The following is a 15,122-nucleotide window of genomic DNA, read 5'->3' on the forward strand; positions in this document are numbered from 1 at the left end:
CAAGCAGACGCTTCAGTGCAGCAATCAAGGGGACAACTTCAGCAATGGAAGCATTAGCTGAGCTTATTTCTTTTGTTAACTGTTCAAATGGAGATAGAAGAGACAAACTATTTTCAACTAACGTCCACTGATGTGCGCTCAGTGTTGCTGGCAGCTCGTAATCTGCAATGTATGCAGCTAAAACACGCTTTTGTTCAAAAAGACTTTGTAGAATATAGTAGGTGCTGTTCCAATGAGTGGCTACATCTTGCTGCAGTCGTTTCGGTGCCATTCCAAACTGCATCTGCAAAGCTTGTAATCTGGAATAAGCAAGCGGAGAATGCTTAAAGTGACCCCAATTTTTCTTCCTTTTGATACGATATCAGATATGGTGCCCTGACTCAGCAATCCTTCATTCACAGCCAATTGTAGCGTATGTGCAATGCACGGTATGCTTTGAAGTTCACTGTCCTCCATTGCCTTTGCCATGTTCCACGCATTATCTCGGACAATCAAATGCACTTTAGACTTCTCAATCTGCCAAGTGTCAAGCATGGTTTTTAAAGCATCAGATATTGCTGCTGCAGTATGTGATCCAACAAACTCACGTGCGTTAAGTAGGATGTTTTGCAATTGAAATTTGTCATCTATCCACTGCGCTGTCAGGCTGAGCATGCTCGTTGGACTGACATCTGAACTCCAAATGTTGGTAGTAAAACTGATTGCTATGATGTCGGTAGTCATGAGCTCCTGAACGTGTTTTCTAACACTGCTAAACAATTCATGTAGACTGGTATCTGCAAAGTAGCGTCTGCTTGGTAGTGAGTAACGAGGCTCAATATGTTGCATGAGCCTACGGAATCCAATGTCCTCCACAACAGAGAATGGCTGGTTCTCTAATGCAATAAATTCCATAATTTTAGCTGTAATGGCACAAGCTTTGGGACTGTCACTGGCATATTTTTTAACCTTTTCAAACACTGTGGCCACAGATGGTGTTATGCCTGAGGCCCTTTTTGAAAGTGGCCCTGTTTTCTTGTAATCAGAATGCTGAACTGGATGACGTGTTTTCAGTGGCCCTTTCAGTAAAAAGCCGAAAACCTGTTGAAACATTCTTTGACACTGTACCCCCTCTTGAAATTTCTGTTGAGCAAAGAGTACAGATTGCAAATTTGGGGTCTTTATCAGAAACTTTAAAATATTTCCACACTGCAGACATGGTCCACCTTTGCTGGTAACGTAGAATAATATCATAGAATGATTTATAGTGGGAGTGAAATCTGAGGGGGGGGTTAAAAAAAAAAAAAAAAAAAGGACGAAACCAATTTAAAAGCTAAACCCCAGGAGGCAGCTTTAAAAAATAAAATGAAAACTAACCAATACTTTTTTTTTTATGGTGCTGCTCTTGGCATGCAAGGTATTTATGTCTGCACTGCAGTACATCCGACTTGTACCAAAAAAATATAATTGAACTGAATAAATTTGATTTGAAATGGAATGGATTGCAAATTGCAAGCCATTTTATTTTTTTGAGCTATTCTATAGTATACCTTATGGGCCTTGTCATTGAATAAAATTTGTCACTTTGTTTCATCGTAGTATTATAAGTTATACGACACTGACATGATAGCAAGCGCATTAATTTTTTAAACATGACAGTACACAATATTAATAATATATTATGCATGCAATATAATATATATTTATTGCATACTATCATGTTTAAAAAATTAATGCGCTTGCTGTCATGTCAGTACTTTATAACTTTTACTACGCTGTCAAAGTGTAACATTCAATAACAGCAAGCGCATGAATTTTATACTGTATACTACAGAATAGCTAAAAAAAATAGCTTGCAATTTGCAATCCATTAGTGCCGGTTCACACAGGGGCGACTTGTCAGGCGACCTAGCAGCCTGACCAGTCACCTCCCGTTCTGTACAATGGAACCGTTCTAATAGGAGCGGCGCAAGTCGCTCCGACTTAGAAAAAGGTTCCTGTATTACTTTGGGGGCGACTTGCATAGATTTCTATACAGAAGTCGTTTTGCAAGTCGCCGTGGAAGTCGTCGGTGAGGCGACCTGCAAGTCGTGCTGCCCCTGTGTGAACCATGGCTAACATTCCATTTCAAATCATATTTAATCAGTCAGTTCAATTATATAATTTTTTTTGCTACAAGTCAGATCAGATGTACTGCAGTGCAGACACACAGTCATTTTAAATAGTCAGACTCAGTACTAGTACTATACTGAAATAATCAAGAAATAAAATGACTAGTTTGTTTCTGTCAGTTTAAGAAGGCAAAAGCAGCAATGCTCACTGGTGAATAGTAATGGTAGCCATCCAGGAGTGACAGTGCTCACTCTTGTACTTGAGTATGCTATGCGCAGCCCTCTATGAAGCCATCTCTCGCTTCCCAGCAGCGTCTCATAAGCACGGGGAGCATCCACGGGGAAGGTGCCAGCGTCTCAGCAGGGAACGTGCTTCCGAGTGTGGCGTTGTGGCTTCTTAACCGCGAGGACCGTGCACGCCGCCCACACGAGTGACGTCACCCGCTGGTTCTGCCGCCTCTACTGCGCATGCGCGATTTTCGGCGCCAGTATCGGCAAGAATTCTCTTTCGGCTTTTTACTGAAAGGGCCATTTTCGGCCGCCAAAATTTCGGTGCATCCCTAGTTTACAACTTTAAACTAGGTAGGTCTTATTTTCGGGGGAAAATGTATATGTATATATATATATATATATATATATATATATATATATATATATATATATATATATAAAGTCACTTTTTTTAAATAAAATCACGTTATTTAGGTGACTCGGATTGATAGCTATACATGGCTGTCACAGTATTCACCCTTAAATAAAATTAACAACGTCTTACTCTATATTTTATGGAGTGTCAAAGTTTTAAAAAGAAGAAAAAAAAAATGTTTTGTCTCACCATTTACACTCCTAGGTAAACTGATTGGAGGTCCTGGATCCTGTCTGGACGATTTACCCGCATGGGACATGTGTGTTTAACCATCTGTTAGCTCAGTGGTCCACATCTTGAGGTGAGCGAAGCGAATGCTCTGGAGGTGGAGGGTTTTATTACCATTGCATCTGGATTTGTGTTCTGCCACGTAGAATCTTTCAGTGTTTGCTGGGACTGTTAGTCCACCGCCTACTCTTTCTGGACTATTATTGGATTTTATAGGACTTCTTATTGCAATAAGTTTTAAATGCGCTGCACTTCTTTTTATAGTAGGTTATATGTAATTGGGGATGTAGGAATGTCATATGTGTTTGTGGATGTTTTGTAATGTTTATTTCAATGAAAATTAATAAAAATATTTAAAAAACAGAAGCTAGGAAGTGATGTGCAGGAGGAGAAATGGAGTGATGTATATAGAGTTCCAATGTGATCATTTCACGAGTCCCCATCCCTATTCAAGTTTAATATCCCCTTAATAAAAAAAACTGTGAAAAAGCGACAGATGGGCCATTATACTCAGCCGCTCCTACGGGGGTACCGCTACACAATTTAAGCCACTCCCACATTTCGCAGCGGCTGTATCATGTCCGCACACTCACTGATCAACTCTTGCATCATGTGAGCACACTCTCTGATCAACTCCTGTATCAAGTAAGCACAGTCTCAGACCAACTCCTGTACCATGTGGATGAATGGATATGGGATATGACAGGATGGATATGACAGGGTCATGATTAGACAGCTATGATTTGGGTAAAAGGTGGGGATCAGAAGCGACATCGGGGTGCAGGCTGGAGAGGACCTTTTTATTCCGTGTGATGACTGTACAAGAAAATATAGACTTGGTGGGAGCAGTCAGGTGACCCGGGTTGGCTGTAAGTTGAGCCCATTCAGCCTTACTGGATGTAATCTATGATAAAGTGAGACATCCACCCCACCCCCACATAACACATCCTGGTGATCAAAATGAATGCTGCAACTGTGATCAGGTGACCTCAAACACACACTGCATCATAATAATCAAATCACTGCAGCTTCTCCTCTGCCCAGCTCTGACTAGAGTAGATTAATCTCCCCATAATCAAATCAGCTGCCTGTGTGTGTTCTCCTGGCGTCCTGTGAGATAACTGCACTATACATGCATTTCCTCCTCTCAAACTGAGAAAAAAAGAGAAGATTGCTCAGAGCTGGATTAACTCTTCATGGCAAGACTGGGCACAGATGAAATGACATGCTATACTCTACAAGGTACAAGTCTTAATTCCAAAAAATTTTTTCAGGTTAATATCCACTAAAATCGCATAGAAAATAAGTGGAGGGAGCTGAAGGTTCGAATTACCAAACATTAGCCTTGAAACCTTAAAAAAGTGATTGCAAGGCTTTGCGGGTTTTTTTTTTAAAAATAATAAACATGTCATATTTGCCTCCACTGTGCAGCTCGTTTTGCACAGAGTGGCCCCGATCATCCTCTTCTGTGTTCCCTTGGCAGCTCCTCCTATCAGATAACCACCCTAGGAGAAGCGCTGAGGGGGATGGGGGGCCAGTCACTGCCAGAAGTTTTTTCACCTTAATGCATAGGATGCAATCTCTCCTGAGAAGTGTGCAAACCTGGTGGTAAACTACAAAAAACATCTGACCTCTGACTGCCAACTAGGGTTTTGCCACCAAGTACTAAGTCATGTTTTGCAAAGGGGTCAAATACTTTTTTTCACTCATTAAAATGCTAATTGATTTATAACTATTTTGAAATGCATTTTTCTGCATGTTTTTGTTGTTATTCTATCTAAAATTATAGATTGATCATGTCTTTGTCAGTAGGCAAACGTACACAATCAGCAGGGAATCAAATACTTTTTCCCTCACTGTATACCTCTCATGTTTCTATTTCCTGTGTGGAGGGCAGTGAAAAGGGCAACATCAAAATATTGAAAACATTCCAACATAGTCCATAGAGAAACACGTGACTGAAACATGGTTTCAATCAGGTTACAGGCCTGGTGGTCACTGCCTTGTTCTCTTCAGCTCCTCAAACCTTGTAAAGAGATGCAGTGGTTGTAAAGGCTATAGGTTTTCTTACCTTATTGCATTCTATGGGGGGGTTTAATCGCACAGAACCAAGTCGCCCCGTTTGTGTCTTTGCCGAGGAGGAGTGCCAGCAGAGGACCCCAGAAGCAGAGGATAGGGGCTGCTCTGTGCAAAACCATTGCACAGAGCAGGCAAGTATGACATGACATGTTTATTATTTTAACTACTTCCCATCCGGGCCAATTCTGGCATTTTGCTCCTACATGTAAAAACCATAATTTTTTTGGTAGAAAATTACTCAGAACCCCCAAACATTATATATGTTTTTTTAGCAGGGACCCGAGGGAATAAAATGGCGGTTGTTGCAACTTTCTATGTCACAGGGTATTTGCACAGCAATTTTTCAAACTCTTTTTTTTTTTAAACTTTCATGAATAAACAAAACACTAAAGTTAGCCCAATTTTTTGTATAATGTGAAAGATATTATGCCGAGTAAATAGGTACCCAACGTGTCATGCTTGAAAATTGCACTCGCTCGTGGAATGGCGCCAAACTTCAGTACTCAAAAATCTCCATAGGCAACGCTTTAAAAATGTTTACAGGCTACCCGTTTAGAGTTACAGAGGAGGTCTTGGTAGAGAATTGTTGCTCTAACGTTCGTTGCAATACCTCATGTGTGATTTGAATGACGTTTACACATGTGGGCACGCCGTACGTATGTGTTCACTTCTTTGTGTAAGCTCGCCGGGACAGGGCGCTTTACTTTTCTTTTTTTATTGTTTATTTTAGTTTCATTTTTTTTATTTTTACACTTTCCCTTTAGAAAAAATTGATCACTTTTATTCCTATTACAAGGAATGTAAACATCCCTTGTAATAAGATTAGTGCGCGAGAGGTCCATTTTATGGAGAGATATGGGGGTCAATAAGACCCCACATCTCTCCTTCAGGCTGGAAAGCCTGAGATCAAAAAAAAAAAAAAAAGGGACGATCACAGCTTTCCAGCCGAGTATATGGCAGTATTTACAAATGCCAGACCTCCGAGAGTCATAGAGATGACCGGGGACCATCTGTTCCTCGGTCATCACTCGTCAGTGCTGGATTCCTTCTCCGGCTCGCTAATCACAAGGGCAAGCCGGAAGAAGCACCGGAAGGCGGGACTGTCCCCCCAGCCACCTGTAAGAATGATCAAGCGGCTGAACTGCCGCTATGATTGTTCTTACGGTGAAGGGAATCACCGGCTGAAGAGAATGATAACGAGTAGGTGCAGGCATCATCCCGGTATAACCACTGAAAAGGGAGGACGTACATGTATGCCCTCCAGGCAGGAAGTGGTTAATGAAAAAAAATCCAAGGTTTAATATTACTTTAACAATGTCCAAAGGGTAGACATGTGAGAAGTAGTTTGTTAAGTGGGTACAAGTAACAGGGTTATTTTGCTGTAAGTGAGCTTGTTATGGTTACACAATGAGACTGTCTTCTGAAAATTCATAGGTTTAGATGTCTAGAGGTTTACATAAGTGGGTTTGGTTAGTATTGATGAGGGGTATGCCAAATGTTAATCTGTTTCCTTGCATGGATGAGCATAGATAGCATCAACATACTAAGGAGGGACTAGTAGACAGACTTCCACAAACAATCTAAAATTATTTTTCTTTAAAGTTGCATGTTTTAACATAAAACAGATGGATACACATACCTGACATGTCATCAAGTGCATTCGCAGCTCTGTTCCACGGACCTTGTGTTCCGTATTAAATGGACAGATGACGTAATCCATGGCTCCACCTGTCAAGCAAACATGTAATTTATTAAATTAAAAAGTAAGTGATGGCAAACTTTTTGCCAAGGAAGTAAATGTTAATTTCTTGGGATTTACCTGTAAAATCTCAGACTACATCACAGAACACAGAGGACTTCATATTCCCGACTTACTTTTAGGTAAATGGACACAATATAACAGGAATCCAGCCAGGAATATTCACCCCCCAAACACCACCAACTCAGCCTAGTTTCAGGTTTGAAGCAATCAATGTGTAACAGAAGCAAGAGTGGAATACGGAGGAGTTAACATTCACGACTACTTGGGATGTCCCAAAGCACTGAACTTGAGCGGTGGGCCACACAGCAACATGCACAAAAACCCTAAACAAACCAGGGGGAACCCCACTATGTCTCCTGCAAAATCGTCTTCCAGAAACTGGTGCCCGGAGAGGCAAAAACATCAACCTGTTGAAACTTGGTAAAAGCATCAAGAAAAAAAGTCTAGGTATCAGACATGGAGGGCCCTCAGGCAGAACAAACAGGGAATCCACTGTAGAAACAAAGCAGTAGATACATCATCAGATACAATCAAACATTTGAAGAGTGAAGCACCTTCTTTCAAGGCTTAGGACAAAAACATAGCAACACAATGGCCTGATTAAGGTGGAATGAAAAACCATCTTTGGCAAGCAAAAAGGATCAAGGTTGCAACACCACCTCGCCCTGGTGAAGAACCTAAGAAAGGTACTTTGCAAGAAAGGGCAGCCAACTCTGATACCCTGTAATTAGAGCTGCACAATTAATCGTCAAGAATCATATTGCAATCTTGACTAAAGTGTTTCACAATTCTTTCTATGCAAAGAATTCTCTCTGCTCTTCTGAAGCCACAGCCATCAAAAGAAAGGAAGAGAAAAACTGGGCAGTCTGCCAAGAATCAAAACATTCTTTATCAGTTGAACTTAAGTATAAACATTGTAACAATTTGTCAATGGAATAGTGTGTGTGTAAAAAAGTTTACCCACTTAAACATTAAAAACCTTTTTCTGACATTTGTTGGTTTCAAGTTAAAATCCTTTTTTTTTTTTTTTTTTTTGCTAGAAAATTAATATATATATATATATATATATATATATATATATTTTTTTTTTTTTAGTAGACACCCTGGAGAATAAAATGTTGGTTGTTGCAATATTTTATGTCACACTGTATTTGCGCAGCGGTCTTTCAAAAGAAATTTTTTTGGAAAAAAATTACTTTAATAAAAAAAAAAAAAAAAAAAAACTAACCAGTAAAGTTAGCCTTTTTTTTTTTTTTTTGTATAATGTGAAAGATTTTACGTCATGAGAGAATCGTGATCTTTATATTCTAAGCAAAAAAATTGTGATTCTCATTTTGGCTAGAATCATGCAGCCCTACCTGTAATCAAACGTAATGTCAACTAAAAAGCCAAACTTGTGCATAAGGAGCGATAAGGGAACCTCTAGGGGAGGTCAAAAGGGAGAAGACTGCAAAACCAATAAAAGCAAAATAAGGTCCCACAGAGCAATACGCGCATCACCCTGCACAAAAGCTTTACACCAAGGAATGAGATGCAATAGGTCTTTGAAAAAAAAAAAAAAATGAAGGCATAGATTTGTTCCTTAATGATGTTCAAACCCAAAGACATCACCACATCAGACTGGAGAAAGGCCAAAATACACCCTCGGGACATAATGTTGGAGATGAACTGTACAAGCTTCACACCAGGTAAAATAAGCCTTCCATTGGAGATTGACATTCTAGCCCCAAGGAGAGGGGATTAAAAAGGAGAAGTCAAGGCTGGACACGTTTGGCTGGGCTTCTCCTAAGGGTCACAGGAGTGCAATTAGTTTTGCACTCACGTGACCCGTTTTCAGCAGAGAGCGGTCTGAAGTCCACTCTCTGCTGACATCACCAAGATCAGTCCAGGCACCGTGTCATCTCAACTTCAGAAGTCTGGATCCACCAGGTGCCTGGACTAACAGCAGTCCAGGGTGAATATAAATCAATGATTTTAAAAAAAAAAAAAAAAAAAGATTTTTTGATTTTTATCTTAATAATTATATTAAGATATTATAATATCTTAATAAAATGCTTTTGGAGTAAAAAGCTATCTTAAGTTAGTTTTCTATTTAGGATACAATACTATTTAGTTTATTCAGCATGAAATAGAGCTTAGCTATGTAGCATGAGGCTGTATATTATGCAATATTTACATTTGTGGTAAACTCATTCTATGAATCCAAGCTCTGCAAGCCGAGATGACATGTACTGCATTGATGCATTCACACAATTTCACAGTAACCATGAGACAAAACAACATTCAGGAATATTCCTTTATCCCATTGTTTTTCAAATCTATGTACACTACAAACTGTATGATTGAATCGGTTCTGATGTTGCTGTTGTACTAAGTGCTGTTTTACTAACCTAACAGCTTATTATTCTAAATAGAATCTTTAATATTTGCAAACAAAATGAAGGTTTCCCAACTACCAGAAAGAATGAGCCCTTACATTTAAAGAGCTCCTGTCATTTCAGATCCATCATGGCAGCGCCTGTTAGCGGGTATACACTCACCTGCTGCCGCCATGTCCCTCACCTTGTTGTGTCACTGCCGCATCACCAACCGTCCCATTAAAATGAATGGAACAGTCGGTGAGTCAACAGCGGGTCAGGAGGAGGAGCTGCTGCAGGACAGAGATGACCGTTGCTCTTTAAAAATTAGGATTTAAAATCGAGTTGATTTAAATCAAGCCTTTTTACTAGCGATTTAAATCATGATCCAAATCAACCCCGCAGCAGTCTCAGCCTCTCACTTCACTCCAAGTCCTTCCTTGTCTATTAGGCGCAGGATAAGGGCGGAGGACATTCTGATCACATTGGCTTGGCCAAGAAAAACATAATATGTAAGCATCATAAATCTCTTGGCAGATAAGCCGTGAGCTCTTGCAGATAGACAGACTGCAAAAATAATAATAGTGCGCCAACCAAAACAAAGAGAGCTGCCAACACAACAATCAGACAAATTGCGATGAAAGTATGCTGTGGATAAGTGTGGCGCTAAAAAGATATTATAAATGTACGTTAGTGAGCAAAGTCTAACAGAATAGCCTCTGAGAGACGGTATGCACAATAAAGTGTATTAGTGAAACTTTATCAAAATTGAGAGTGACAGCAATATATACCCTAGAGTGATGGAATAAAAACACCTAAGTGGAACATATATGAGATGTTAGCCAACACTGACAAAAACCAATGTGAACAGGATATATATAAAAGAATTATAACGACTACTGCACATCCCAATAATGGGAAGGAGTAGTACAAATAACTAAAAGTGAAATAAGAAAAAGTGGAGCAAAAAGATGAAACAATGAGATATATTATGATATCAGATTTTTTAAGACATCCTAAGACTGTAATGTCCCCAAATGTGAAATCAAAACAAAAAGGTGAAAAAACAAAATCTGAAGTGTTGCAATTATAGCCTAGAAACATATGGACTGGGGCTAGAACACCAGACATAAACTTTTAAGTTATTAATATAGCCAGAAGTCCAGAAACCAATGGGTATACATCTGGAAACGCAGACCAAAGAAATCGGCAGCGGCCGAAAAAAAGAAATGTGGAAATGGGAGTCCCCCAAATCCAAGGATGGCATCCACAAGATAGAATATCCAACTTGTAAGTGAAAGGGATGTGAAGAGGTACCCTTACCAGCAGTGATGGACTCCCAGCCAGCGGCTTGGGGGTCAAAACAGGCTTGTAATGGAGCAAGGGAAACAGCTCTTTGTCCCCAATGGCAGGAGTTGATAGAAGGATAAAGGCACTCACCAACCGACACTCACTGATCTCACCGACTCTCGGCTTTGATGGTGTAGATGAAGGGCTGTTCCCCAAAGAATGAACTCCATGCAGTGGGTGGAAATCCTCAAGGGAAAAAAAGGATCAAGAAGGGAGGCTCCCCATAGTGTAAATCAGCTTATCCAAAAGCTTTTATTTAAAATAAAATAATAAAAAATACACTCTGGCTCATAGGTAAAAGTCAGGTATATAACGGTTTTAAAAAGCGCTTAAATCAAATGGTGGCAAGACAGGCATCAAAAACCCAACGCGTTTCGTCCAATAGGACTTCAACAGGGGTATATGACTGTCTGCCACTCATTGCCTGTATATATACATAACCTTATAATACACAAATGCTAACAGCTGTTCATGCCATGAGAGCCGCCACTTCCGGGTCGCCGGAAAATGGCGTCAGTATTAATAATCAACCAATCAGGATGGCTCTCCAAATCTTCCATGACCAAGCCTCCATCTGGATGACCCAATCAAGATAAGATTATAGATGGCATCGGGGTCAGATGACCCCGTTCCTACAAATAGACGAGTCTATTGGAAGGACATCGCTCCCCGTGACCAATCCTCAAACGGAGGTAGGGCTATACTAGGACAACCAATCAGGGATCACGTTTAAAAACGTGTGACGTCACTCTGGAAAATAACCGGAAGTAGTAGGGACGTGAGAAGCTGTGAGACGCAGATGTAGGCCGCGCCTCACAGTAACAGGTCACGTGGGCGTGAAACGTCACTCGACTAGCGTTTAGGAAGTGACTGAAACAACAAAAAGCAAAACCCGTGAGGCGCACATGCGAGTCACGCCTCACTATAATGGGACCCGTGTGCGTAAGAAAATAAACGAAAAAGAAGGCATTGGAAAGCAAATGCGGTCCAGCCTGCAATGATAGGAAAGTGAACCCCATAACAATATGTACATGGCGGCTGACATGGCACAAACACTGCTGGACGGGGAAAAAATTTTATAATGCATGATGTTATGTAATATAATATCACAACAAAGTGGGGTCCCTGATGGATTTACTACAATAATGGATCACAATAAACATCAAATATGGCGATAATACCACAAAAAACTATAAGTGAAGAATAAGATAAGAGCGTTGGAGCGTAAAAAAAATATAACTAAGATATTCATAAAGATAAGTAGCGAACAGACCTAAAGGTGAATTAAAATAAATAAAAATATAAAAAATATATATATGTATTTAGGGCCTGGAAAAGAAGAAAGCAACAACTTAATGGATGGCCACTGGGTATATGGTAAACCAAGTAGACGTCAGGAAAACATCCTACCGGTATGATAGGTATATGGAACAATCAATAGATGATATTTAAAACAACATAAGCAATAAATAGCTGGTCAGAAAGGATATCAGAATCAGGACTGATTAATAAAAGCATTTATGTCCCAATCAATATTCAGACCAAATGGCGAAACGCATTTTAATTGGTGTATCCAAAAAGTCTCTAATCTAGACACGCCCCTCTTCAAAGATTCGCCCCTCCAATGGGGGATGAATTTATCAATAACTTGGAACTGAGTTCCATTAGGATTTTTATCATGACAATGCAAAAAATGTTTAGGGACGCTATGGTTTGTAAGGCCCTTTTTAATGTTGGCTATATGTTCGTTACCTCTTACAGCAAATGTGCGAATGGTGCGTCCCACATATTGTTTTTTGCAGGGACACGTGATCAGATAGACCACGTATCTCGTTTCGCATGTCAAAAAATGTTTTATCTGGTATTCCTTCCCCGTGGTAGTGGAAAGGAACGTCTCCGTTCTCCTCCGCCCACATATATTATGAATACAAACGTTGCACCGTTTGCAAGGGAAAAAACCTTTCATGTTATGAAAGAAAGAACGAATCACAGGGGGGTCAGTAATATTGGGAGCAATTTGACTTTTAATAGATGGAGCCCCTCTATAAATAACGCCACCTCGTTCTGGAAGTACGGGGCCTAGTATCGGATCATTTTTCAGGACCCTCCAGTGTCTTGATAAAATCTCCTTGATCTGTCTATGTTGTACAGAGAAATTGGTCACAAGGGACCATTTATGTTTATTATCGGGACCACCTTTGGGTTTGTCTACTAACAGAGACTCTCTGCTGACCTTAGCGATGTTAGTAATTTCTTTATCGATTTCCACCGAGTCGTAACCTTTATTGACAAACCTAGACTTCAAAATTTGTGTTTGATGTAAATAGTCATTAAGATTGCTGCAGTTACGTCTAATCCGCGTAAACTGGCTGCGTGGTACTGATTTCAGCCAGGTAGAGTGATGACAACTGTCGACCGGAATATAACCATTCCGGTCGGTGGGTTTAAAAAACGTTTTGGTTTCCAGATGGTCATCCACTACTGATATTTCAAGATCTAAGAAATGGATCACGGAAGAGCTAACCTCATACTTCAGTTCTATCCCTATGTCATTATCATTAAGTCTACGTAAAAAGGCATGCAAGGAATCGACACTTCCCCTCCACAGGAGGAGGATGTCGTCTATGTACCTCACCCACAGGACCAGCTCCGGAGGATTGAGGGCATAGACGACATCCTCCTCCCAACGGCCCATAAAAATATTGGCCAGACTGGGAGCCTCCCTTCTTGATCCTTTTTTTCCCTTGAGGATTTCCACCCACTGCATGGAGTTCATTCTTTGGGGAACAGCCCTTCATCTACACCATCAAAGCCGAGAGTCGGTGAGATCAGTGAGTGTCGGTTGGTGAGTGCCTTTATCCTTCTATCAACTCCTGCCATTGGGGACAAAGAGCTGTTTCCCTTGCTCCATTACAAGCCTGTTTTGACCCCCAAGCCGCTGGCTGGGAGTCCATCACTGCTGGTAAGGGTACCTCTTCACATCCCTTTCACTTACAAGTTGGATATTCTATCTTGTGGATGCCATCCTTGGATTTGGGGGACTCCCATTTCCACGTTTCTTTTTTTCGGCCGCTGCGGATTTCTTTGGTCTGCGTTTCCAGATGTATACCCATTGGTTTCTGGACTTCTGGCTATATTAATAACTTAAAAGTTTATGTCTGGTGTTCTAGCCCCAGTCCATATGTTTCTAGGCTATAATTGCAACACTTCAGATTTTGTTTTTTCACCTTTTGTTTTGATTTCACATTTGGGGACATTACAGTCTTAGGATGTCTTAAAAAATCTGATATCATAATATATCTCATTGTTTCATCTTTTTGCTCCACTTTTTCTTATTTCACTTTTAGTTATTTGTACTACTCCTTCCCATTATTGGGATGTGCAGTAGTCGCTATAATTCTTTTATATATATCCTATTCACATTGGTTTTTGTCAGTGTTGGCTAACATCTCATATATGTTCCACTTAGGTGTTTTTATTCCATCACTCTAGGGTATATATTGCTGTCACTCTCAATTTTGATAAAGTTTCACTAATACACTTTATTGTGCATACCGTCTCTCAGAGGCTATTCTGTTAGACTTTGCTCACTAACGTACATTTATAATGTCTTTTTAGCGCCACACTTATCCACACCATACTTTCATCGCAATTTGTCTGATTGTTGTGTTGGCAGCTCTCTCTTTGTTTTGGTTGGCGCACTATTATTATTTTTGTTTTTTTGTTGTAAATTATAGACACATATAGTGCTGCCTTCTTATACTTAATTCATTGTTTCTATTACCATGGATGTATTTGATTACCGTACCAACCGCTCAGTTAATACTGAGGGTGTCTTCACTCTTTTGAAAACAGACACCGAGATAGGAGGTCTGTTTCTCAGATTGAAGAATCTTATGGTATCCGAACTCCATCTTGACTGGGATATTGTCTTTTTGGAGCAGTACTCCAAGGAACATATGGTCCCTAGAGGACTTAGGTGGAATGTATTTCCTCAACAAGGTGATCTGGAGCTAGAATTCTGGTTCCGATATTTCAATGAGGTAGGGATCTCCCTCTTGAAGTTTCTTGTTGATAGAAAAAGAGCAAGAATGGTTGCCATTGATAGAGAGATCAAGGAGATCAAAGAGAAATTGGTTTCCTTTAGATCCTCTTCTGAGTACGCCACACATTCAGCTTCCCTCAGGAATCTCTTAGAAAAAGAAGAGAAGGATCAAAAGATTAAAAAACAAAAAAAGTACAACAGGGATGTGAATGATTACAAGAGAGGTTGTGTTTTTTCCTGGCAGACAAAGGATGAAATACCTACCGCTCCTGATGATAGTTCATATCAGATGGACATCCCTAACCAACAATACTCTCAATCCCAACCACCTCCACTTAAAAGTGGGGGTAAAGTTGATTATAGGGCTACGGATTACCAGCAACCCGCCCCCCCCAAAACTCCAAAAACTTATCGGCGAGGACCTCCAGCTAAATCTAGAGGGAGAGATAGAGGAGGGAGAAGCAGAGGTAGAGGTCAGAGAGATGGATCCTCTTATTATGACTATCAGAGGTTCACACCAAGAAGAGACAACCATCATGACAGATATAATGAACAGTACGAATAT

At 40.2% G+C, this 15,122-nt stretch overlaps 1 protein-coding gene across 1 annotated transcript in view; it reads right to left on the reverse strand.

Annotated features, from left to right (window-relative positions):
* The window catches only part of LOC141127322 (gametocyte-specific factor 1-like), a 191,605-nt gene that overhangs the window by 123,878 nt on the left and 52,605 nt on the right, over nt 1-15,122 (reverse strand). Inside the window, exon 2 of the mRNA XM_073613637.1 lies at nt 6,683-6,771. Coding sequence (XP_073469738.1) covers nt 6,683-6,763 — 81 coding nt within the window. The 5' untranslated portion in view covers nt 6,764-6,771. The remainder of the gene's footprint in view (nt 1-6,682; nt 6,772-15,122) is intronic.

The sequence above is a fragment of the Aquarana catesbeiana genome, linkage group LG02 (assembly GCF_042186555.1).
Source record: "Aquarana catesbeiana isolate 2022-GZ linkage group LG02, ASM4218655v1, whole genome shotgun sequence".
NCBI lineage: Eukaryota > Metazoa > Chordata > Amphibia > Anura > Ranidae > Aquarana > Aquarana catesbeiana.